The sequence below is a fragment of the Rhodamnia argentea genome, chromosome 11 (genome assembly GCF_020921035.1).
Source record: "Rhodamnia argentea isolate NSW1041297 chromosome 11, ASM2092103v1, whole genome shotgun sequence".
NCBI lineage: Eukaryota > Viridiplantae > Streptophyta > Magnoliopsida > Myrtales > Myrtaceae > Rhodamnia > Rhodamnia argentea.
The window spans coordinates 14,168,743-14,192,671 of NC_063160.1; the positions used below are offsets into that span (position 1 = coordinate 14,168,743).

The 23,929-nt window shown below is 39.7% G+C and overlaps 4 protein-coding genes and 1 long non-coding RNA gene across 5 annotated transcripts; 3 read left to right on the plus strand and 2 right to left on the minus strand.

Moving 5' to 3' along the window:
* Positions 1 to 1,161: 1,161 nt before the first annotated feature.
* Positions 1,162 to 4,448, plus strand: LOC115736498 (probable methyltransferase-like protein 23). The gene is made up of 7 exons (XM_030668226.2): positions 1,162 to 1,360; positions 1,469 to 1,573; positions 1,741 to 1,827; positions 2,782 to 2,832; positions 3,026 to 3,119; positions 3,252 to 3,336; positions 3,436 to 4,448. Exons 1-7 carry the CDS (start codon positions 1,229 to 1,231, stop codon positions 3,587 to 3,589), a joined length of 708 nt encoding a protein of 235 aa, XP_030524086.1. The 5' UTR covers positions 1,162 to 1,228; the 3' UTR covers positions 3,590 to 4,448.
* A 61-nt stretch (positions 4,449 to 4,509) lies between these two features.
* On the plus strand, positions 4,510 to 6,466 carry LOC125312874. Its single transcript, XR_007196936.1, has 2 exons — positions 4,510 to 4,686; positions 6,064 to 6,466. It is a non-coding gene; the product is annotated as an uncharacterized LOC125312874 (long non-coding RNA).
* Positions 6,467 to 7,740: 1,274 nt separating this feature from the next.
* Positions 7,741 to 14,379, plus strand: LOC115736496 (ESF1 homolog). Its single transcript, XM_030668224.2, has 7 exons — positions 7,741 to 8,456; positions 9,160 to 9,234; positions 9,796 to 10,016; positions 11,308 to 11,470; positions 11,689 to 11,817; positions 12,547 to 13,250; positions 13,560 to 14,379. The coding sequence occupies exons 1-7, from the start codon at positions 7,905 to 7,907 to the stop codon at positions 13,864 to 13,866; spliced, it is 2,151 nt and encodes a 716-aa protein (XP_030524084.2). The 5' UTR covers positions 7,741 to 7,904; the 3' UTR covers positions 13,867 to 14,379.
* A 1,269-nt stretch (positions 14,380 to 15,648) lies between these two features.
* LOC115736497 (aspartyl protease family protein 1-like) lies at positions 15,649 to 19,757 on the minus strand. Its single transcript, XM_030668225.2, has 10 exons — positions 19,348 to 19,757; positions 19,033 to 19,168; positions 18,400 to 18,635; positions 17,850 to 18,074; positions 17,593 to 17,728; positions 17,442 to 17,515; positions 17,170 to 17,269; positions 17,046 to 17,103; positions 16,143 to 16,214; positions 15,649 to 16,059 (listed from the first exon to the last, which is right to left on the minus strand). The coding sequence occupies exons 1-10, from the start codon at positions 19,671 to 19,673 to the stop codon at positions 15,824 to 15,826; spliced, it is 1,599 nt and encodes a 532-aa protein (XP_030524085.1). The 5' UTR covers positions 19,674 to 19,757; the 3' UTR covers positions 15,649 to 15,823.
* Positions 19,758 to 22,797: 3,040 nt separating this feature from the next.
* On the minus strand, positions 22,798 to 23,728 carry LOC125312872. Its single transcript, XM_048272666.1, has 2 exons — positions 23,300 to 23,728; positions 22,798 to 23,189 (listed from the first exon to the last, which is right to left on the minus strand). The coding sequence occupies exons 1-2, from the start codon at positions 23,455 to 23,457 to the stop codon at positions 22,931 to 22,933; spliced, it is 417 nt and encodes a 138-aa protein (XP_048128623.1). The 5' UTR covers positions 23,458 to 23,728; the 3' UTR covers positions 22,798 to 22,930.
* Positions 23,729 to 23,929: the final 201 nt, after the last annotated feature.

The following is a 23,929-nucleotide window of genomic DNA, read 5'->3' on the forward strand; positions in this document are numbered from 1 at the left end:
GTTGATCGCTATCTGATGAGGGCTGGTCGTCTCTTGGTCGTACACGTGCCACACGTAGACAAGCCGGGCGTAGATTAAGCTGGTCCCTTATCCGATAGTGAAAGTGGGGCAAGCGGCAAAAGAGAAAAAAAGTAGCAATGATGGATTCAGAATTTTTCAAGTTTTTAAATCCCTTTGCTTCTATTTTAGTGAAAATATCTATCACAAGACAAATTAATACATTAAAGATTGTATTATTTTCACATTTCAGTTGCTTAAAAAATACAGAATCCTTAATCAAAGCATTTCAATATATCTAAATATTAGTACGTCGAGTTATTTAATTTTCCTATGAAATCATTTATAGGACGTAAAGAAAAAAGTGATTTCTTTTAAGTTAGAAATAAATGAAGCCCTAAAATATTCTAAAATTTCTTTCTCATTATTTCATCTGTTTATAATGAAAATGGCTAACTTTATAATTTCGAACTATGTCAAATCAATCCACATATTCACCGTCCCTTGAACATTTATTATTGTTCTTTGCAATACATGTTTTCTAGGCTAACTTCATCAAATCAAATGTCAAATTCAATCAATTGCAGTATTATATCTCAAAGTAATTTAAAAAAATATCGGAAGGAAATTCCGAAGTTGAGGGATGCCATTTGACCTTACATTATGCATTTAATTTGCGATGATAAATTTACCTTTGTTTGGCACAATGATTGACATCATTTACTAGTAGAATTCTACAATGAAAGTGATGTGATTATGGAGAGAAAAAATATATGTAACTATACTATAACATGAAAAAGCGAGAGAAATGGAAACTTATAAAAAAATATTTGCTAATTATATTTTTTCACATTTCTAATTTCATTTTGAAAAGTTCAAAATATAATATCAATTTCAGTTTTCCAGTGATATATAAGATTAGGCATTAGCCACAAACATAATTTCCACTTATCAAACACATTTGTGTAGAAAATAAGAGAATGGCAAAAAATGAAGTGTCTCTTTCATTGGAAAACGTATTCTGAAATTGCTTCGGTGTGCTCTCTTTGTTGGTAGGGTCCGGGTCGGTTTTTGGGTCAAAGGTCCGGGTCGGATTAAACCGGTGGAATCAAGCCCAATCTTCCCAGCAGGCACATTGCTGTACATACTACGCGCTTCATGGGTTCACTCACAAACGCTTCTACTCATTCTTTGCTGGTCTAAAGAGAATCTTCAGACTCGCCGAATCGACATGGCGGACGGCGACGGCGACGGCGACGACGATGGCGAATCGGTGGACAAAACCACGTCCATGAAGACTGTGTCTCGGCATTTCTTCGGCGACGGACCTGACGAACCGGCCTTCTCCATCTCGATTATCGAGGTTCCTCCACTCTTTTTACCTGTTCAACAGAGAACTGTATGGGGAATAAACACGCTCAGGCCTGTCAGTCATGTTCTTCTTCTTCTTCTTCTTTGCTGATTGTATTAGAACATGAAAGAAGACTACGGACTATTCGTATGGCCGTGCAGTGTCGTTCTCGCCGAGTACGTCTGGCAACAGAGATCGCGATTCGTTGGAGCCAACGTTGTCGAGGTACGCCTCTCCATAGTTCATCTTTTGTTTTTGTAGTTTTTCTTCCCTGTCGAAGCACTGGCCTGTGTTTGAGTTGAAGCAGCTCGATTAATCTCGATAAGGTAACGTGGGGTGCGGATTAATTACTCTGTGCATGTTGTCTTGTCTCTGCGATTCCTGTTTTTTAGCTTGGTGCTGGAACTTCTCTGCCTGGGTTGGTTGCTGCGAGATTGGGTTGCGATGTTACGCTTACAGATGATGCCATCAGATTGGAGGTAACATGCATGAGTAGCTACTGTTTTTGTTGTTCTATGTGTTCATTTTGTGGTTGATTTTCATTTCTCCGTGGTGAAGTTCAAGGGCTGTATTATGTAATACTAGACCAAAGCAATCGCGTGTCTAGAAAAGGTCAAATTATGACTGTATCCACAGATGTTTTTAACGAAGAAGAACCTCCTCCTGCGAGGACAATCAGAAAATAATGGGAAGATGGTAACATAACTACGCTGGTTCTAGCTACTCTTCTCTTTGGGATAGGATCGAAGCAAGTAGTTGTGAATGGGTGGAACAGGGGTGAGATTCTCAATGAAGGTAAAGCACCCAATCATTTCGAAGATTTGAGTGAGAGCTGTTGAGGTGAAACTCTCACTTACATACGTGGACTGCTACCAGATGATAGATGGACCTACAAATTTATAGTAGTGCGGTTGATTTTGTACATCGCGTGCTTCTCGGATTTGGCTACATATGATTGTTTTGATTCCCCCTTTGCTCTCGCCCATGCATGTACTAACACCCGCTCGCATGCACGCACTTGCGTACACACAGGAGCATTATTCTAAAGGATGGTGGCACACACATGGAGCAATATAACTAAAGTTTTGGTGATATGTAAAAGCCAAAAATATTAGATAATGTGAATTGGTAGCTTCATTAACTAACAAATTCAGTACCTTCGAAATGCTGATATATAAAAGGAATGGTAAAATTTGCTAGCTTTGTTGCCAAACACAGGACAAGATGTTCATGAAAATGTTATTCTGTGAGGCATAAGTTGGGACTAGGATTCTTACCTGTTATAGGTATGTCCTAATTGAAGTGGAGTTTTATCTTATCTGTTTTTCAAACATTGCAGATGGTTGACTTGCTGTACACATCTAACTTACTGTTGGTCTTAAATAAGAGTTAAGTGGGTTATCATCTGTTGTCCTCTTCTTTAAAACTTTCAGGTGCTGGACAACATGAAAAAAGTATCTCAACTGAACAACTTAAGTTGTAAAGTAAGTTCCTGCTATTCTATACTGCTGTTGAGGAAGAAACTAGGAGTTAATTTATTGTTGGCTTTGAACGTTTAGTGGTGATTACGAGTAGCCTTCTTGGTGCACACCTTGTTAGTATAAAGTTTGAATCCTGCAACAATTTACCTCTTCATCCCGTCTCAGTTACTTTTATGTAATTTCATATCTTCTGCAGGTGATGGGGCTCAGTTGGGGAGTTTGGGATGAACCCATCTTCAGTTTATACCCTCAGTTTATACTCGGAGCAGATGTTTTGTATGAGACAAGTGGTAGGTACTGGTACATTGATCATTTGATACCATCTTATTTGCTTTTTTAATGGAATAGACTAGGAGTTACAAATTTGACACTCCTGTTATCTGCTTTTCTGCTTTTGTCCATGCGTATTATTCTTTCCCAAGCTTTCGACGATCTCTTTGCTACGGTTTCGTTCCTTCTCCAAAATTCTCCAGGGTCAGTCTTCATTACTACTTATCATAATCGAAGGTACCGATCCCTTTAATCATGCTCCGTTATCCAGTTCTGTCTACCCAAAAGAAAAAGGAAAAAGAAGGAAAGTAATGTTTATGTTTCCATGGTCTTCAGCGGGCATCATCTCATCGAGTTCTTGATGGTAAAATGGGGGTTGAAGTGCAGAAAACTGCTTGATGGCTTTTCAATCATGCCATCCAGCAAAGCATCTAAAATTAGTGGCAGCATCCAGTTGGCGGAGATAGCCTTGAATATGGATAAGGCATAGGCAACCGGTGTTATCAACTAAGCATGATTCTTGGAAGAGACTGGAGAATGAGCAGAATGAGTTTCCTGACAGCATCTCATATGTTTCCGGATGTATCTACACATTGCTGCTCTGGCTTCCATCCTCTCCTCCAACATAATCATGGTTGGAGCTTTTGGTCTCTAGGTATCATCGACTTCTCTTGGCAAGAAAGTGCTGCTCATTATTTTCCCCATAAAATGCTTGTAAGCCGTTAGATTCTAGCAAAGAACAGCAGTGGGCTTATGATTGGAGCATGATCATATTGCATGTCGAGTCTTTTCGTTGATGTCTTCTTTCTCTCCGATGGACGAAAAGCATAAGTGCGAAGATATGGAGCTTGATGTGGTATATAAGATGAGAGATTTGATATACAGCTTTTGAGAAAATATGTCCAGCAGTAAAAAGGGATTGAGAAAGTCCCAAGCAGTTGTCAAATTGGCCCAATGTGCAATCATGTTGGAGAGATTTAATGCTGCATCAGTTACTGGCGTGCCATGTCAGCAGAATTGGCTGAGTGATCACCAAACGGATTCAATTGCACTTTTTCAAATGTTTAAGACTTGATGGCATATTGGTCCAAACGTTTAGGAGGAGACTTGGTTCAATTTTGCCTGATTTTTATAAGCCTTTTTCCTGAAGTTAGGTCCCTTAAGCATCATTTCGTCTTGTATTGTCTGAGATATATATTCTTCATTCCTCCTCTGCCATAAGTTTTGAGGCTCATTTGCAGTGAGTTTCTGTTCTCGTAATGTAAGCCAACCCAAGTTTGTTCCGGCTCTTGGTTTGTAATGGTCTAGACCTTGGCTTCATATTATATCTACCGCAGACATTTCTATTTGTTCAGACTCGATTAGGGCTTATTCATAAAACCGTTTGACTGTTTTGTTTTCGTTGTGGTTCAGATCTCCATTCGATACTGTAATTGGAGAGAGCGTCCTTTGACATCAGATGCTGCAGAAAGTGCTGGCATGAACTTCAAGATCTTTATCGTTAAATGTGAGAGAAGTTCCTTTAGCCAGTTCGGATTCCGGAGCATCATCTTGTTCTGATGGTGAATCATTCTAATGGTGAATAAGGTTGCGTATGGTAACTTTTTTGTTCCCGGAACAACTTTTAGAATAGAAACATTTTTTTCTATTTCTGTTCCCAGCAACGATTTTTGGGAACAAAAACGCGTTTGGTAACTGCAAAAAAAAATCTGTTCCCGGAACAAAAAAAGAACAGAAACACGTTTGGTAACTGTATAAAGTTTATGTTCCGGAACAAAGAAGAAGAAGAAAAGAAACATGTTTGATAACTACAAAAAAATTATTCCTAATTTTTTTCATTTAAATAAGGGGACTATATATATTAAAATTAAAATGTCTTTATCTTTTTAACTTACTAAATCAAATTAAATCACATTTGTTCAATTTACTAAATCAAATTGGACCAATATATGTATAAGTAATTTATGCATGATTTATCAAATGATGATATAGACGGATCAACTATAAAAAAAAAAAAAACTGAACGAGAAGACGAATTGGAATTAGACAACGAGAACATCAAATATGTTTTCTATAGATAGGAAAAATCACAATTATGAGTTATACGTAAATGTTTCCAAGTAGTTAAAAATATGATTACCTTTAAATGAGGACCCTAGAAAAATATTAATTACACTTTGAGTGAAATCGGGGACTAAAATGAAAAATATTTGTGCATTTAGATCCTTTTAGTCCAATTATGCAATTTTTCCAAACATGAGGACTGAAATGAGATGCAAGGTATCAAAATCTCATGTCATCACTCTAAAAGTAAAAATTTTGGCTAAAATGATTTAAAATGAAATTTTTTAGTCAATTTAGGATTATGTTCAATGCAGAGGCATGTGGTCCCAAACTGAATTTTTTTAAATTTAAGAGACCAAAATGAAAAGGGAATTAAAATAAGAATATGGACTATTTTTGCTCATTTTTCTGACCACGAATACTATTTTTCCGTATTTTCGGCTCTTTTTATAATTAAAATAAATCTGCAAAATATCAAAAATTACGAAAAATATTTTTTGTTCAAAGTTGATTGCCAAAGCTTCCAAGGTTGATTTTATAATTTTATGAATTGTTTTGGTATTTTTAATTAATTTTTTAAAATAAAATGATTAAAAATCAAGTGTCAACATCGTGCAAGAACAAAAGAGAAAAAAGTATGTTCAAAAACAAAATTGTTCCCAATTGTTTCTAAAAAATGTTCCAAATGTGTTTCTCAAAAGTGTTCCCGGAGCACGTAAATAAGTTTTTCTTGTTTTTTGTTTTTTGTTTTTGCTCCAAAAGTGTTTCTGTTTTTCAAAAATTTTCCCGGAACACTTTGGGAACATTTTTTTACCATACGCATTTCTGTTCCCAAAGTGTTCTGAGAACACTTTAGGAACATAAATACTTTTTCCGGAACGTTACCATACGCAGCCTAAGCGACTCTTGATAGTCGGTGTGAAGCTCCCAACAGACCCAAAAACAGCACAAGCGGCTTCTTCAGTGTGATCTCCTGTAAGTATTGACGGGAATTTGACTTTTCATCTGCAAGGACATGTGTATTCATGGCGGCGCTGAGGTTGAAGACCAAAACATGGAATTAATGCTGTATTTTCTCTGCTAGGCGGATCTCTTGGTACTTAACTTTGCAGGGTTGTTGTGCTTCTTTAGCTTGTAATGCTCTGTCAAGAGGACAACGGCTCCAGGATTTTCTCATCGAACTTGCTTCTCAGACAGCATATGATGCCGTGTTTTCCTATGATTTATCACTGCACTAGGCATATATGATCTTGTAGAAAAATTAAACGTGTAGATGACGGCATATCAATCTAATATCTTTCATTGTATTGTTGGTAAAGGAAACTCGGTACACAGGTAGACCAGACAAAATATGAAAAATAATTTAAAGCGGAACACCTTGGGCGGCGCTATATCTACTTCTATTTTGATTATTTTGATTAGGGCACTCATTCTTTTCAATTAAAGTGACTAATATACTCTCTCTCTTCATTTTTTCTTTATTTTTTTGCTAGGCTAACCAACAAAACTACCTTTGTCTAGAGAATGTTATTCATTTTAATTTATGACCTCATATTTCTAATCATAAAAGCTACACAAAGGATTATAAATTTCTATTTATGATGAGTTAGGAACACTCAATTACCTATTTTTTCAAATTTTTTCATCAAATTGTTTATGACTATATTTCAAAGTTAAAAAATTCAATTTAATTATCCTGCCTATCTTAATTAAAAGTGGAAAAGTGAATTTGATCAAAATCTGAAAAAAGGTTAATTCGTTAGAAGCATGATCTAATGGTCAACACTTTTATGTTTAGACATACGTAAATAGTAACAATAGGTAAGCGCAAGAAGTGAAGAAAAAGGAGAGAGGGATCTTCTTGATGTTCTACTCTTGCCTCGAAGAAAGTAACCCATATGACTGTCGATTCAATGTCAGAGTAAATAAATCAAAAGTTTAAAATATGCTCAAAATTTTCTTCCGAAATAATTTGTTGTGAATTTGAAAGTGTAATAATATTTTCAACTCCTATTTTGCAATTCAAATTAAAATGCGAAAAAAGAAGCATAAAATAAGCGATATTTGATTTTAGAAACCTACAACCTTCTTTCGGAAGAACACTCACAAGGTCAATATGGGCTAGAATTAAATAAATTAAATTTCAATTTGTTACTACGAAATAAATTTTTGATCAAATCGATTGTTGAATAATAACTAATTATTCTGGTGTTTATAGGCCGTCATGGCTGTCATAGATATTTATAATTTTTTATGTAACTTTTGTTTCTAAAAGTATGATAACATAAATTAGATATAACAACCTAATTTTTGTTGAATATAATCGGCCATCCATATGATGAAATTTACCATCCATATGATGAAATTTACGAGAGAGATGATTAAAAATATTGACAGTTTGTTTGTTAGCATGATAAAATAACTTAATAAATTTGAGGGAGATTGGTATTTCGATAAGTTAATTGAAAAAAAAAATGAGTGTGTTAGTTAAAATGGGATGGAAATGCTGCCGTGCAAAAATTAATACTTCTTGGAAATTGCAATTTGCAATAACCAATAAGGACCCTCTCGCGCAGCAATTTTACTCTTTCCTCCTTTCGGGTTGAACCGTCGCAGGCGGGGGACGCACTTCGGCCCGACGAGAATGTCTCGGTCGTCTCTTTCGTAAATCCTCGCCCTCCGCTCATAAACCCTAATTCAGCCTCCGCCGTCCTCTCCGCAAGCCTCCTCTCCAAGAGGAAATGGGCTCCAAAAGGAAGGACAAGCACAACAAGCGAAAAACCGAACCTTCCAATCTCGAGTCGAAGGTCGACGACCATGAATCCGCCGGCGGCTGCTCTGTCGGCGGCGCCAAGATCATCACCGACTCGAGGTTCGCCTCCGTACACTCGGACCCGCGGTTCCAGAGAGTCCCGAAGCACAAAGCCAAGGTCGCCATCGACTCGCGGTTCAACCGCATGTTCTCCGACAAGAGCTTCTCCTCGTCCGCCGCTCCGTTGGATAAGAGGGGCAGGCCTAAGAAGCAGAGCTCCCGGAACTCGCTTCGCCATTACTATCGGATCGAGGAAGACGGGGGCAGAGAAGAGGAGGCTGATGAAGAGGAGGAAGAGGAGGAGGTGGAGGAGCAGAGAGAGAGTGTGGCGAAGAGAGCTGAGTTGAGTGAAGAGTCGGCGGATGAATTGGAATCGGGATCGGAGGTTGAGCTGGAGGGTGGTGGTGAGTCGGAGTCCACTACTGATACTGATGAAGGAGGAGATGAGGATGTTTATGAGGAAGAAGGCGTTGAAGTGCAGGTAACGTTGTGTTCTTCCTTGCTGGCTGAATTTTGAGTAGCTTCGTTCTTGTACACGTGTTCTGGTGTTCTCCCTCTACGCAAAAAATAAGCACTTTGATGTCATTGGGATAAAGATGTTGATGGTGCCGATACTCAATAGGTTGCAGTGACAAGGAAATGCTGCTCACGATGGAATTTGCAACTCCAAGATTGCGACTTCCGGAAATCCAGTTTCTTGAATAAACAGTTAACTGATGCGGCTAGTTTGTCTAGTGAATACATGAGAAAAGTTAGGATGCAGTGCTGTCTCAAGAAGAGAAGACTATCTGATGGTGCTGGTTGTACATATTGTATGCCTTTTCGATTTTCTTTTCCTAACGCTTTTTGATGTTTTATACACTATGAATGAGATTGATATTGATTGACATTTTTATTGTATAATCTACTCAAACAGACAATGGAAGGAAAGGGAATGGTCCTTTACAAAATCTCTCACTACTTACTTATGAGCACAAAAGAAACGCTTTTTGTTGTCACTTCTATGTAAAATAGTTGATTTACTGCCAAGGGAGAGGCATGAACAATTAGTTTATTGGGGATCCCAGTAATATGACAGATAATAGCGTGCAAAACTTATTCCTTTTTCTGTGCTGTCCTTATTTGTTTTTGGTTTCTCTGTGGATTACCTTTTCACATCTAACTGCAATCATTCTGCGGAACAGGAGGAAAACATACCAACTATTGACAAGGAAACTCGTAGGCTTGCTGTTCTTAATATGGACTGGAGACATGTCAAGGTACTGTATTTGAGTTTGGTATTCTCCATTCACCGACGCCTGATGGTACTTTTCTATTTTAAATGTCAAATGACCATTTCAGACATTTTTTACCGTGTTGAAGCATTTGGTTCACGAATGAGAACTATCTTTGTACATAAAGGGTAGTTTACATCTGTAATGAAATGATTGTTCTAGACGTTTTTACCCTATTGAAGTGTTTGATTCACAAATGAGAACTATCTTTGTTAAAAGAAAATAGAAGGTTACCTCTGTAATGGAATGACTGTTTCACACATTTTTGACCCTTTTGAATGAGAACTATCCCTGTTAAAAAGGGAAGCAGCTTACATCTGTAACGATTAAATATTGTGGCTTATACAAGTTGAATTTCCTACATATGGAAATAAATAAAGCCTTTAGATTGGTTTGATAGCGAGAGCAGTGGCCTGACAATTGACGGTTTGGTCATAGTTGTCCTTAAATGGTTGGATTCCTTTGGCTAGTTTTACTAACGGTCATTTACATGGCTTTGCAATGTCCTGGTTTGCCTTTAGATTGTGTCATTTTTCTCCACTGCAGGCTGTCGACTTGTTTGTCCTTCTAAGCTCTTTCCTTCCCAAAGGTGGTCAAATTTTGTCTGTGGCTGTCTACCCATCTGAATTTGGGATCCAGCGTATGAAAGACGAAGAAATTCATGGCCCTGTTGGGCTCTTTGACGATGATGACAATAGGAATGAGGATGAGGACGATGGTGAGATTAATGACGAGAAACTGCGTGCATATGAGAAAAGTAGACTGAGGTGATAATTTTATCACACTTTGCGTTTCTTGCTTATCAATTCTCTGTTTCTTGCATTGACATTGAGCTTATTCATGCTGTCTCTCTTGTTCTTTTGGTTGCCCACAACTTTTAGGTAGCATGTGTTGCAAAGGACAATCGTCCATATTCATAGGAGATAATATTTGAATAGTCAAGCGGGTTTCTCTAAAAACAGAAGGAAAAAGGGTTTTCTTGGATGCAGAACATTGTTCCACTTGTTGCTTGATGAATTAGTGCAACAGCCTTTCCTTTTAGACTCGAGTATGCTGACTCTGAGGATTTTTTTTTTGTCAGTAAAAGCTGATTATGAGGATTTGGCAGTCCTTAATGGCCTATGCGCTGAAATTTCTATTTGTCCTATTCATTGGAATGACTGTCAAGAAGTCAACATGGTAGGTTGTACCTAAAGTAAAGAAATCAGCATAGTTGATATTGGAATATCCAGTAGTGTGCCACTGTATATCAGGGCCAACAAGTCTGTGCTGATGCCTATGAAAGAGATATATTCCACGGTTTTTTTGTTTCTTCCTGGCTTTGTCATCCTGGAAGCGTAATGCATGAATATTCACTATAAATGGTACCTGAAGTAAGAGGAATAAGAGGGGCACCTCAAACTGACTGGGTATTTAGTTTTTCTTTCAAGTCAAAGGACTTCACTATTCATTGGGGTACATATTTTTTCTTAATCATGTATTGCTTTGGTACCATTTCTTGCTCAGTCATTCAGCTTTGCTGCTGGTTTCTGCATTCTTCTCCAATGAGCTTAGTTTGCTTTAACGTCAAATGCACAAACAAGATTGTCCGTATGGGAATCTATCTAAGGCAATCTCAAGAGATGAAGAATCGCTCTTGGTAGCTCGTATATTTAGCTTTTAGTATATAGAGACGTCTTTTTTATCATTTCAAGCCCAAGGGTTTGTCTGCATGACCCTTTTTTTGTTAGCAGTGATTGGATGTTCAAGTGACTTTACTTCAGAGTTTCCTGCAGTCTCTTTTTGTGATTTTGAGACCAGGAACCCTGGCATGTATATTGTGCCTCAGGCTGCTCCCATGTTAACATGTTTTCTGGATATTCCTCCTTGTGCGGATGTCAAATAAACTGAGCTCTGTCTTTTGAACTTGTTGGAGGGAAATTATAGCGAACTTGTGTAGAGACTTCCACAGTTTACTATTGTTGAGTACTAAAGTTTCTAGTTTTCTATTGCAGGATATTACATTTTACTCGTTTTCCTTTCCCCTTATCAGATGTTGAGTGCTTATTGTCTATTCAGGTACTATTATGGTGTAGTAGAATGTGATTCGAGTGCTACAGCTGATTACCTTTACAATGCTTGCGATGGGCTTGAAGTTGAAAGATCATCAAATATGCTTGATTTGAGATTCATTCCTGACTCAATGGAGTTTAAGCACGCACCTCGTGATGTTGCAACAGAGGTATGTTCCTCAGTCATAGTGGCGGCTGAAGACACTGACAATTAAATGGGAATCAGATTAAGTCATTGCTCTTCATCAACCAAGCTACAGAATTAGGAAGAAATTGATCGATCTTATTCTGACTGATGGTCATTCTTTTTCAATAATCAGAGGTACTAGTTAGGTGATAGCTTCTGACAGCCATGTCTTGAATTTTAAAATAACATGGTTCACTGCAGGCACCTGTAAACTATGAGGCTGTAGATTTCCAAACTCGAGCTCTGCAGCAAAGTAAAATCCATCTAACATGGGATGAAGATGAGCCTGATCGTGTGAAGACCCTGAAACGAAAGTTCAATGCTGATCAGGTATTTATGCCTTGTTATGTATCTTGTTGTGTATGCAATAGGTCTTTTCCCTTTTGATATTATTTTGGCCTTTGATAGGCATTTCTGTGAATGGGCATGTTCTCTTTTCGTAGTTGGTGGTGAAGGGACGAATGCGTAGGCAGGATCCGCTGCCTGCTGCTATTTTCTTCTTACTTAGGTTATACATCGCGGAATAACATTCCGTTTTTCTTTATTTTTATACTTCTAAGCTGAAGGATGTAATAGATCTGTTTTTAACAGAAGAAGCTTTCTTTTCTCATCAAGCATCAGATCAGTACAGACAGTGCAGGGAGGTCATCATTTTGAGATGTTCTCTTCTAATGTATGAATCTGACTGTGCATCCAACAGATATGCTTATAGTATATTCAATGTCAACATAAGTCTACTCACGAACATATTGTGTCAGTTTATGCGTATCCATGCATCTTGGGAATGTTTAATTTGAAGCGGCATTGCGAATTTGCATAAAAGTGATCTTATGTGTACAGAGAGGCAACAGTGGCTCTTGCCATTCGAGGAAAATCTGCCTGTCTGTGCACTTATGGGGGTGTGCTTTTAGTTTTATTGGTACTCCATATCCATTGTTCCTGCCTGCGTAGTTTATGCGTAATCATTATCTACTTATAACGCCTTTGTGTATCCTTCTAATTGATAATTGGTGCATGTGAATATAATGCTTGCATTTCCATGTTTTCTGTTTTATACAGCTAGCTGATCTTGAACTGAGAGAGTTTTTGGCTTCCGATGAGAGTGAATATGATTATGATCGTGAGGAGGGTGTTTTGGATGATCAACCAGATAAGAAGGGGAGGAAACGTGATATGTACCGTGCTTTACTCGAGGGAGGTAATGGCTCTGATGGAGATGGGGAGGACGAGAATAGGGATATGGAAATAACTTTTAATACTGGCTTAGAAGATTTAAGCAAACGCATATTAGAGAAGAAAGATAAGAAATCTGAAACAGTTTGGGACGCGCAGCTCAGAAAACAACGTGAGAAGAAGAATGCTCGGAAGAACAAGGCCAAGGATTCATCAGATGATGAGAGCAGTGACACTGTTGAGGACAGAGTTGAGCAAGAGGACGACTTTTTTGTGGAAGAGCCTTCAGTTAAGAGAAGTAAAAAGGGAACTCGTCGGAAGAATAGTAAAGCAGAGAACGAGCACCAAGATGTAGATGGGGAAGGAGAAGCAAGCAGAGCTGAGCTTGAGTTGTTGCTTGCTGATGAGAATGGAGCTGATACTGGACCCAAGGGGTATAAAATCAAAGCTAAAAAGACCAAAGGGAAGAAGGGAGATCAAATGCCAGATGATGACAAAATACCAACCGTTGATTATAGTGATTCCCGGTTTTCTGCTCTTTTCACTTCCCCACTCTTTGCTTTGGACCCCACCGATCCACAATTCAAGAGGTATCTCCATCATAAAGCAAAGATTACATAGAACAGGATTCAGTTGTGTAGAAGGCAAGGATAGGCTTGTTTTGAAGTTGGATCTTGCTAAAATAGGCTGTTGTTTTATTGCTGTACCTTGGGGATAATGAATTCATGCATGCGGGACTATTCATGATTGACGTAGATATCTCGATGATAATGTAGCTCTATGTTACATGTAGTCTTAGCTAGTTATAGTTGTTGAAAACAGATCTTCAACTGGTATGAGCGGCTTGATTAATTAATAGCTTCTATAGGTGTTCATAGTTTCTGTTTTGCTTGTTGCAGGAGTGCTGCTTATGCACGGCAGGTAGCACAGAGACAGCATAAGGGCGATCGTCCAGAGTCTGTGGAGAACGATGCTAAGAAAATTGCAGCCAAGATAGACTTACCACCTAATGACCTGGAGAGTGGGAAAGGTGGGCTTCCGAAATCGGATGTCTTGGCCGCAAGGAAAGAGAAACATGAGTTGTCTTCATTAGTGAGATCACTCAAGATGAAATCCAAGCGAGTTCCGTTGCCTTCCAACAGCAAGTCATCAAAGAAAGTAGACAAAGTTCGGTCTAGAAGACATGAAAGAAAAGGTGAACATTGAGTATCAACATTACTACTGTCAATCAACAGAGAAGGAATGAGTTTCTGATGGAAATCAACATAGAGAGATGAGTTTTCCAAACGACAGTCTGCTGCAAGCTCTACTGCATAGAAACATGGTTCTATGCTGCGCTTATCGAGCTTTGGAGGAATTTCTGTCAATCTTGTGCGGTAAATGTGCAGAAAGATAAAATGGTTTGTGTTATTTCTGGTTTTCATGTCTTTGGCCACACATTCTTGTATCATTCTCAGCATCGTCAATGTACTCTGGTCGACCCTACAGGGTCATCGTCGAAAGGAAGTCGTATTCCATATTTCGTGTTCCAAATTGTCTCTTCTGTTTCTTTTTTCTTTTTCTTTTTCTTTTTCGTTTTCATTTTTCTTTTTGTCTTTTTCTTTGACTGTCCCCTCTTAATTAATAAGAGAATCAGCATCCCCAGTTTTGATTTGATTGTGGGACATCTTCTTTGTTATACTACATTTAAGATTCATTTATTCGAGGGAGAATTGTTTTTGGAATTATTTTTCGATTTTTCAATATTTAGATGATGGAAAACTAATCGATCCAAAATTTTTTTTTTCATGGATCGAAAAGAAGAAGCTTAGTTTTCTGTTTGCCAACTTGACCATCTTGTTGTAATAAAAATTAGCAACTAATTAAAGTGTACTTATCTTTTCTGTATAAAATCATGTGGAAGTCATCTTCCTCGTTCAAACTGACGAATTCTCTATAAAGTGGTGACCATGTGATACTGGCATGTGATATTTTGATGTGGTTAGAAACATTGTTAGAGGAATAATAACTTCGACTTGGTATTAGCAATTTCTTCACATGTTATTTGTATTAAGAAATTAAATATGCTAGTATAATACTTCATATGGCCTTGTTCCCTCTTTTTTTTTTTTTTTGGCGATCAGAGAATATTCGAGCTAGCTTTCGTGCATCCCTTAACAATTTTAAGGATGCATTTCTCTGATTGACCTGATGGGCCGGTACAATCAGAATTTTACTCATGTAACGCTCTTGATCAGTGTTTTTGAACAAGAAATCTTGAATTGGCTGGTTCAAACGGTCGGCCGGAATCGAAGCACGGTCCTATCTGAGTTTTCTCTATAGCCTGGATTGCCCAAGAACTGGGCAAATCCGACGTTGATCTAGTTCAACTGGCCAATCCAATGAACCAGTCAATGGTTTTGCCAGATCTTTTATAAGGCCATTGATCTGTTAAAAAGGGAATTTTTGAAAATTGTCTTCACTTTTTACACGGGTTGGTTGCCTAGAGAAAAATGCTTTAAAAGTTTATGGGCAGATGACTCTTTTCCTGGTCTAAATAAACGCTACGAAATTTTCCTATATCATGCACTGTTCTTACTTGATTTTACATTCCTTTTTGGTGGAGAAGATAATCTTGGATCGGATATATTTTGCCAAAAACCAAATTTACTTGGCGAAAATTGACCAAAAAACGAAAAAAATTATCTAAAAAGTCCTAAACTTATCTCACTTTTATTAATTCAGTCATAAATTTGGCCGAAATCACTGACATGATAGTGGCGGGACGGTGCTCGACACACACTATAGCGTTATTTTTACTGAGACTAGAAACATTCCGCATATTAAAAATACATACTTTCAGTTCATTAGTAATTCTGTCATGAGATTAGATAATGAAAACGAATCTCTTAAAGCCACAGTAGAATAGGATGATGACCCAGAAAGCATGTCTCAGCAACATTCCTGAGTATCACACCGTTTAGATAACAAGTCATCTCACCCAAAACCTGAATCAACAACAGCAATTCTCAATCACGACGCTGCGACAATCTCATCTTGCTCATAACTACAACTCTGCTATCGGATCCTAGAAGTGGAAGTCGATATAGTTTACTCAGATTTGCTGTTTCTACCTAAGGATGTATGCCTCTTAATAAGTATCGTCCGGCTATCGGGTAAGGCCTCAACAATGTAAAAGAATAAAAAAAATGGCCAAAAATGGATATACGAGAGTCATTAGTACACATGTAAAAGGATGCAAACGCCAGGAGTAACTTGACAGAGGCGGCGACACCGCTGAATCATGATTGTTGTTGCCACCGCTACTTGAAGTGGCTTCTGGATTGAAGGCAACAGGAGGAATTGCACTGGTGTTTTTCTGGTTGACAGGCAACGTGGATGTGCCGTTCACATCGTAGCCTGGAAAAAGAATTGTTAAAATTCCAAATTGTCAACAAGATGTATGATTGAATGTTTTCATAAGGTCAAGCGGAGTTACTCACAGTTGGAGGGCTTCCAACCAAGTACCATCCTTTCGCGATCAAAAACTACACGATAGCCAGTCATGAAATTTTCTGAAAAGTGAACAGAATTGTTAGTGCCAGAATAGCTCAATGCGGAACAACAACCTCATGATGCAGCTATTAAAAAGTATTGGAACAGTACGTTTCAAGTTAACGTAGGAACCAGATCAGAGTTCAAGCACAACTGCTGAGGTTTATTTAACCCGTCACTCCATAAACTTACGGTTACTACCAAAAAGGAAGACGCACAAAAGGTCCTCTGTGTGCATGCACATTGGCTGCTTGCTTGCTTATTCATCCAGGAAATATCTGAGGAAGAACTTTCACTAATGTTGCCATCCATATGAACATGGTCCATCGTGCAGAAGACTCAAAGAAGATATTTTACTATCACACCCTTGCTTTCCCACAACCTTACATTGCATTGGGATTAAATTCTAACATGGTCAAAGTTCCATCTAAATGGGAAAAATACACAACTGAGGTTCATGGCACTGCAGTAAGTAACGAACAGATGGAGCCAAAAGCTGCCTTGACTTCACTGTACCCATCAAGTCCTAAGTCTCAAAAGCAAGAGTAGATTTCTGAGAGAGTGATTAAATCAGTAATTGGTATAATGTCGTCTTCATGTATGTTTCAAGATGACCGTCATAGTGCCTATGTCAACTACCAGAAGAGTAGCCTACTTAGTAAACAAAAGTTGGAAGTACCAACTTTTTTATCATGCATGGAGAAATTTTCTTTTATGGCATTGAATTTCAAGAACTCTAGGTCCTTAATAACTGGCGAACAATAAAGCTGAAAGGAAACGCTAGTAAAATGTCGGTAAACGCAGCTTCCCTAAAAAGCAGTATCAGTATTATTTATGTCGTGAATACTCACGTCCAATTATATTTACATTGCCGCTTTTCACCACAGCCAGGCAATAGACAAATCCGCCCTGTAAAAGAAAGGAAGTAATTAGCACCATGCTGCCAGCAAACGGGCAATGATAAAAAAGCCTTACCAGCACAGGGATCAACTCTACTGGTTGAATTACACCAAAGCTATCTCCACCTTTCATGGTCAGGTTCAACACAGAAATATGAGAGAGGCTTCGATTTGAGCTGTATACATATAAATATCAAGACTCAGCACATACAAGAGATGTAATTGGAGAGAACCATAATCTTATGGAGCATGTAGAGGTCTCCTGCCTTGGTGTTTCTGTGAAAATTTTTTGCTGTTTATAAAAAAAGAACAGGAAAAATTCAACTTCAAGCTCCTGGAGAGGATAACCTTATGTCATAACAATATTCAAAAGGAATATTGGGATCTGAAGAATGCCTTTTCTCTTGGACACTGGAGTCAAACTGCAGATAAACTCAAGCATTAAAGCAAAGAATTTAGATGTTCGAATTAAACATCAGATATATCTCCGTTAACTTACAGTCTTGGAAATGAGAGTGTAAGCTGGGTCATTCAAGTATGTAAATGAGGTCCCGGAGTCAAAAATAGCACTAAATTCAAGATCATGAATTTCGTCTCCCACGATGACTTGCGTGACAGTAATATTGTAAGCTGGACTGGCAAAAGTAAAAGCAAAGTATTTAGGGTCACAGTCGAGAAACCAGAATATAGAAATTCCCCCTGCAAAATGTAGCAATTGTGCCACTAGCTTCATGCAGTGAAAAGCATGATTCTTACTGTAACTGACTAACAATAAATGGTGTTTCCCCTTGGTTTGAGCTGTCTTTGTCTCCAAAACTAATTCTACCATAGCCGTCACGCCCAAAGCACATAGAAAATGAATTTGCTGCAAGCCCATCTTTAGCTAAAATGCTAGGAACTGATATGTTGTTCATGCCAAGACCAAATAGACCATTGGGTGCACCACCTTCCAAAAAGGAACCAGTTTGAATTTGACCACATCTGCAAGGGACAGCATTACTTGATCAGCGACATTGTATAGAAGATAACCAGCCAAAGAACTTCGGGTACACACATGCATAAATTAATTCAATTTAGTACTGCGTTCAGAAACTGTATTAGCGCTTAGAAACCAGCAAATACTCATCTTCTCATCTCTTGTTTTTGTCAAAAGGTCAAGCTACATTATTTATTTGAAAAGTTTAAGTAGCACAAAAAGTTGGGAACTGAGAGTCTAAGACTTCACTCTTAACCTTCAAATCTGGATATTGCGTGGTTAAGCTCTAGAATACAGCCATGTTATACCAAAGAGCTAGCAAATACCTACCCAAACGTTATCTGAGCAGGAACTACTTTTGATTGATTGTCGTCTGTGGTCATATGCAACACATCTTCAACCAAAAACCCCGTAGATGAAGTACCATTAGAGACATAAACAACTTGATAAGGACATCGGTCGAGAGTGGCAGAGCATCTGAATTGGTGCCTGCAAAGCCCGCCACTGCAGGGAACTATCGTACTTGATGATGATGCATTGGGGCTGTAGATATTGAAATATATCACCTGCATGACAAAAAAATATTTTTTTTAAGCAATTCTTGCTCGAATCAATGTATCAGTACCTTCTGAAAGTTCTACTTCATTTAGCATTCGAACACCTCCTATGGCATGATTTTCAGCCAGGAAAGTTTAGTACACATAATTGCTTGAAATCAAGGATGACAATCTTTTGAAGGACTATGTATAGAACAAATTGATGCAAACAGCAAAATGATAGCAAACTTGAAAAATAAATTGGATCAAGAACGGGATCCGAGGGATCAAAAACTACTAATTCAAAAGTAACATTGCAAGCCAAAAATAGTATCCTAGAAGACATCAAGATTCAGAAAAGGAAAGTAAAAGAAACCTCCAACAAAAATTTGTAGCGCCAAAATGAACAGGACGTAACGGCAGATACCTGTCCAGTCGGCAACTTCACTCCCCGCACGCAGCTAATACAATCACAGGGTATCCAGAACAGATCACTCCCAGTGTCGAGTGCCACCAAAAATGACAAACTTGGGGTCCCAACAGAGACATTTGCGTAGTGCAAACTGAAAATGGAGTAAAGCACAGAAATCAACAATTCGCAGCTAATACCCAAAACTCAAAAGACTTTAAACATCAGCATCCCCTCCTAGGCTGGTAGCTATAAGAACAGAAGGAGGAAAACCTTCTCCCAGTGAAATCGGGAGAATCCCACTTTAGATAAATCAAGAACGAAGGCACGTACTAGCCGAACGATTTGAGCCGGTACGTCTCGTTCCCGCCGTCGAAAGTGATCGCCGCCCGATCGCCCGCCGCAGCGAGGCGACGGCCGTGGACTAGCCGGTCGCGGTGGGCCATGGCGGCGTAGTACTCCGGGCTCCCCCTCTCGGGCAGCTCGTCCTCACCGGCGACGGCCAGCATGGCCTTGACCCGATCGGAGGACCGGTGGTGGATGTCGAAGCCGAAAGTTCCGGCCCCGCCGCAGCTGCGTACGCACAGACAGGCCACGGTCAGGCAACAGAAGACCAAGTCGGCCAAGAAGAAGACGCGGCCGCGGGTGGCACAAGCCATGAATTCAGAGCCGCGAGGCCGCGAAGCACAGAGAGAGAGCGCGCGGGGTTTCGTGGGGGAGGCGGGCGGGGCGTAAGATATTCTGCGGAATTTGTCAGTCGGAGGGGAGATGGAGAAGAAGAGAGTCGAAGGGTGGGGACGACGGGTCTTTTCGGACACGACAGTTTCCGGTTAGAGAGAGAGAGAGAGAGAGAGGGAGGGGGGTTCAAAGTCAATTTGAGCAGCGGAAGTGCTGTCTGTCGTTTTCTCATTTGCGAGAAACGAGAGCAGGTGGGAAATTGTTCGCCCCAAAAACGACGACGTGCCGAGGAATGGGCCCACGTCATTACTTATACCGAGTGACGTGGTGTTCGTGTTTTTTTTGTGTGTGTGTGTGTGGCTATTTTTTTAGTTTCGTAGCTCCCTCGTGCCCGTGCCCATATGCTCTTTCGAGAAACGGTCGAGCTCTCTAGTTTAAGGTTACCCGATCTGAAAATCCGATATCTCCACTCTCTATATATCATCACTTGCTCGTATTCTCATTATTTTTAAAACGCGCCGTGCTAATTCAAAAGCCTCGTCAAATATCTCGTCATATAATATTCGAGACACGTCTAAAAGTCTAAGAATTTTTCGGACACAGCTTTATAAAATTGTGGCCATGCATATACTAGGTCAAGCTGAGAATTGGACATCAATTTTCCTCCTCCAACTAGTCCGAGGAGACGCCATGAATGATTGACCAATTTGCCATAGCGCAATTTCCGGAAGAAACATGGAAAAGGCCTCGCGGTTTTTAATGCTTGATCGAACATTTAAAGTCAAAAAGGACGAGAAAAGTTAAAAAGCAGATGTGCGGCGGGGGGGATTCACTTTCTCAAAATTAAAAGAGCATGCTTTATGGAAGGGGAAAATCGTAATCCGTGTGGCATTACTCGCAGAGCGTTCTACTTTTACTTGCTATATCAAGAGGTAATTAGACATTCGAAGGGAAAATTTATCATGCTGATGTGCAGGTACGGTTTATTTTTACTCGATGATTTTAATTTTTCGGCAAGCATCTCGAATTCGAAAGCCGATATATGTCTAAGGATGCCAAGTGGCAGGGGCTAATTAGGGTTTTCGAGATTTATCGTGATAGTGTATTTGCCCAATTTAGGTTCTTATGGTAAGTACTAAGTTCGTTCATCAATTGGGAAAATTGAAGAAGACTCGAGTCGAGTCGAGTCGAGTCAACAGGCTAAATATCCGCCCAACGTAACGTGCGGGTTAAGTCACCGAGGAAGCTTCCTAGAACGAGACCTAGTAATTAATTGCACGAAATTGACTAAATCGGATGCTTACCATTCAAAGAGGCGAAATGCGTGACTAGGGTCGAAAGGGGCTTCAATTCTCCGTCATTAAATCAAATCAAGGGGACTTAGTGAGCAGACTCTTCTAATTAACCTAATTTAACTTCTCCACGCGTCGTGACGTACCAAAATCGATGGGAAAATTGGTTTGCATGACGAATTTTGGGCGTATGCTTTTGCTAGAGTATTGTGCTAGTAGCATCTTTTTGTACTTGGGGTGCGTTTGGGAACCACTTTGCAAAGGGGTTTTGGACCTCTAAAATTCCTTGGGGAATAATTCGGGCGTTTGGAAAAAAAATAATTTGTGACCATCTTGGGGACCGCCTTGGATTTTTCAACATTTTCAAAAGGGCACTTCTCAGGATTGATCATTTTTTTTCCCCCAAAACTAACATCACCTATATTTTCATTTTCCGATTTTTCCCTAATAAGAATTATTCATCTTCTCCGAGTCGTGGACGTGGTTCGCCGGAGAAGCTCCGTCGAATGATCTACAAGATGGGCGCCGGTTGTCGCAGAATCACCTCCTAATTGGAAATGCCAGAATTCTTACAAATGATCTGCGAGACCATGGAAGCCTCACTGCGAGTCACCTGAGGTTGGAGGGAGAGAGAGAGCAAAAGTCCTTTACACTCATGATTTTTCCAAACACTATTTAACGCAAAGTTGCTTCCCCATGCATTCTTTAATTACGCTTCACCAAATATTTACATTACGAGAAACCCCTTTAGCCTAAAATTCTTTGCATTTCACCCAAAAACTTCTTGTAAAAGCCCAACCAAATGCAGTCTTAATTTTGGTTTTTTCTCTACAATGTATTTTCACCACTCATATACATGTCTATCTGCCATTGTTTTACCAGAATAAACCAAGTCGATTTATTGTCCGGATTGGTAGGAGACTAATCGTGTGGGTATGTGTTATATGTCTTTTTATCAAGTTGTGGTTGCCAAAATGCAATTGTTTTAAGGAAAAATTCCAAATAAAGGTCTAAAGTACTATCATTTTCTCAAATAAATGTTTGAAGTAGACCTTGTTTCAAATAAGCATGCAAAGCGTCCTCGTTATTTCAAAGAATGGCCTGGCGAAGGGTATTTTCGACATTTACATTTTTTTTGATTTCCCCATTTTTCTTTTCTATTTTCCTTATTTTATTTATTTATCTTCCTTCTCGCTGGTGGCCGATCTCAAGTGATGGTTGGCCACCAGCGAGCATTGGGCGAGGCCGCCTTCACCAAATCTCACGAGGCAACCCCTTGCCCTGCCCAAGCGATGTCGCCCTCGACGCATGCACTTGCGAGGAACACTCTTGAATTGGAACGGATGATCTCCACTCTTGGATGCCATGCTTGCCCCATAACTGGAATTGGACATGAACTTCTTAATGGAAATCAATGAAGCGTGTAGGGGAAGTAAAAAGCTTACAAGACACGATTGGGACGTTTATCATAAACAAAGACAAGTACTAAAAATAGAAAACCTACTCTAATTTGGATTTGAGTTTCAAACTTAGTCAAAATCCAACCCTAATGAGTTGGGCATAAATCACATGTCCAATGCGGCGTTGGACGAGTTGGTTGAGCTTCTTGGGCTTTATAAAGTTAAACCGATGAGGTCACAAGTTCGACTCCCAACAATTACGTCTTGGGGCATTTACCTGGTGGCATTGGCAAACCTCCACCACTCCGAGGAATAGTTCATTACACGTGGAAAACCTCAGTTATAAAAATAAAATAAAAAAACTTTACAAGGCTACGATCTCACAATTTCCGGTTTGTCCAGCTTACATGCATCTCCATATATTTACAAAAGAAAAAGAAGCCGAAAACGAAAAAAAGAAAAATTCTCATGAGTTGTCCAAAACGATAATGATAAATAAATAAAAAAAGAAAATGGGGCTAGAGCCATGGTAGCTACGTTGGAGTCTCAAACCGGAGAGGCCGAGGGAAAATTGAATTTGTCGGAGAGCTTGGTGGGCGGGAATGGCGAGAGAAGCTCCATCTGGCGGATGAACCGGACGTCGTGAACCAGCGGATTATCAGTTCTTGTGGGCGGCGACCCCACGCCACACGGTGGGGAACACCCGGCGCCCGGGCTTTCATCCTCGTCACCCGTCTGGATAACGAGGCCAACCTTGTCTCCAACCGGGTCCGCCGTCGCACTTCTTGCGTCGCCATTCTGCTGGCTGCAGGCGGAAAAACAAGAATCGTAACAGGAAAGAATTGGAAGTGAGCGGTTGAATCAACCCCCTTTTGAAGTTTTCACAGCCTAGAGGACAATGCAAGGGTGCCGAACCAGTGTTTGCTGCATCTAAGGGACTTGAGGAGGTCCGGCGTCGCCGACCGGAGCCGTCGGGGCTTCGGACAGATCGGCCGCTTCATGTTCTCGAGCTCACGAGTTCTCATCTCCACAGTGGGATCGACCAGACCAACCTCCAACGCTAAATGGTGCATTGTTGTCTCGAAATCGAATCCAGAACTGAATTTGTGTTAGGAGTTGTGGGTATGGGGCTGATTAGAACTTCTCCTATTTATTGATATCAATCACATGTTACAAACACCTGAGAGAGAGAGAGAGAGATTATGGTGAAGCCACATTGGACGTTAGACCCAGTTCAAGTGAAGAAGATAGCCAGTCTGCTTGGCTACGAGTTAACATAGGGATTGGTCTTTTTCACTTTTGACCCAGTTGAAACATGAGATCCTACGAATTCTCTCCGCCTCGTGTTGGCCTACTTTCAATTTGGTCCTAGCAAATTCTCATGCTCATAAGGTGACACGAGAGTAAATTTGAAGGAAGTTCAGGTGAACAAAAACGTGCTCAATCTTCCCTGCTCTTGAAAGAGGGTTAAAAAAAAAAAGTTAAAAAACTTTCCACATAGAAGAAACGTAATCTAAAGGAGACCATTTTGAAAGCAGAAGAATG

Bases quoted from the DNA above. Each gene is read 5' to 3' on its own strand.
- LOC115736497 (XM_030668225.2), bottom strand. From the start codon at position 19,673: ATGGCTTGTGCCACCCGCGGCCGCGTCTTCTTCTTGGCCGACTTGGTC. The intron at 19,169-19,347 runs GTACGTGCCTTC...CTCCATTTTCAG, and splicing joins CGGCTCAAATCGTTCGGCTA to TTTGCACTACGCAAATGTCT. The intron at 17,104-17,169 runs GTAAGGCTTTTT...TTTCTTTTACAG, and splicing joins TAGAGTTGATCCCTGTGCTG to GGCGGATTTGTCTATTGCCT.
- LOC115736496 (XM_030668224.2), top strand. From the start codon at position 7,905: ATGGGCTCCAAAAGGAAGGACAAGCACAACAAGCGAAAAACCGAACCT. The intron at 10,017-11,307 runs GTGATAATTTTA...TTGTCTATTCAG, and splicing joins TATGAGAAAAGTAGACTGAG to GTACTATTATGGTGTAGTAG. The intron at 11,818-12,546 runs GTATTTATGCCT...TGTTTTATACAG, and splicing joins GAAAGTTCAATGCTGATCAG to CTAGCTGATCTTGAACTGAG.
- LOC125312872 (XM_048272666.1), bottom strand. From the start codon at position 23,457: ATGCACCATTTAGCGTTGGAGGTTGGTCTGGTCGATCCCACTGTGGAG. The intron at 23,190-23,299 runs GTTCGGCACCCT...TTCCGCCTGCAG, and splicing joins CTTAGATGCAGCAAACACTG to CCAGCAGAATGGCGACGCAA.
- LOC115736498 (XM_030668226.2), top strand. From the start codon at position 1,229: ATGGCGGACGGCGACGGCGACGGCGACGACGATGGCGAATCGGTGGAC. The intron at 1,574-1,740 runs GTACGCCTCTCC...CCTGTTTTTTAG, and splicing joins TTGGAGCCAACGTTGTCGAG to CTTGGTGCTGGAACTTCTCT. The intron at 3,337-3,435 runs GTACCGATCCCT...CATGGTCTTCAG, and splicing joins ACTACTTATCATAATCGAAG to CGGGCATCATCTCATCGAGT.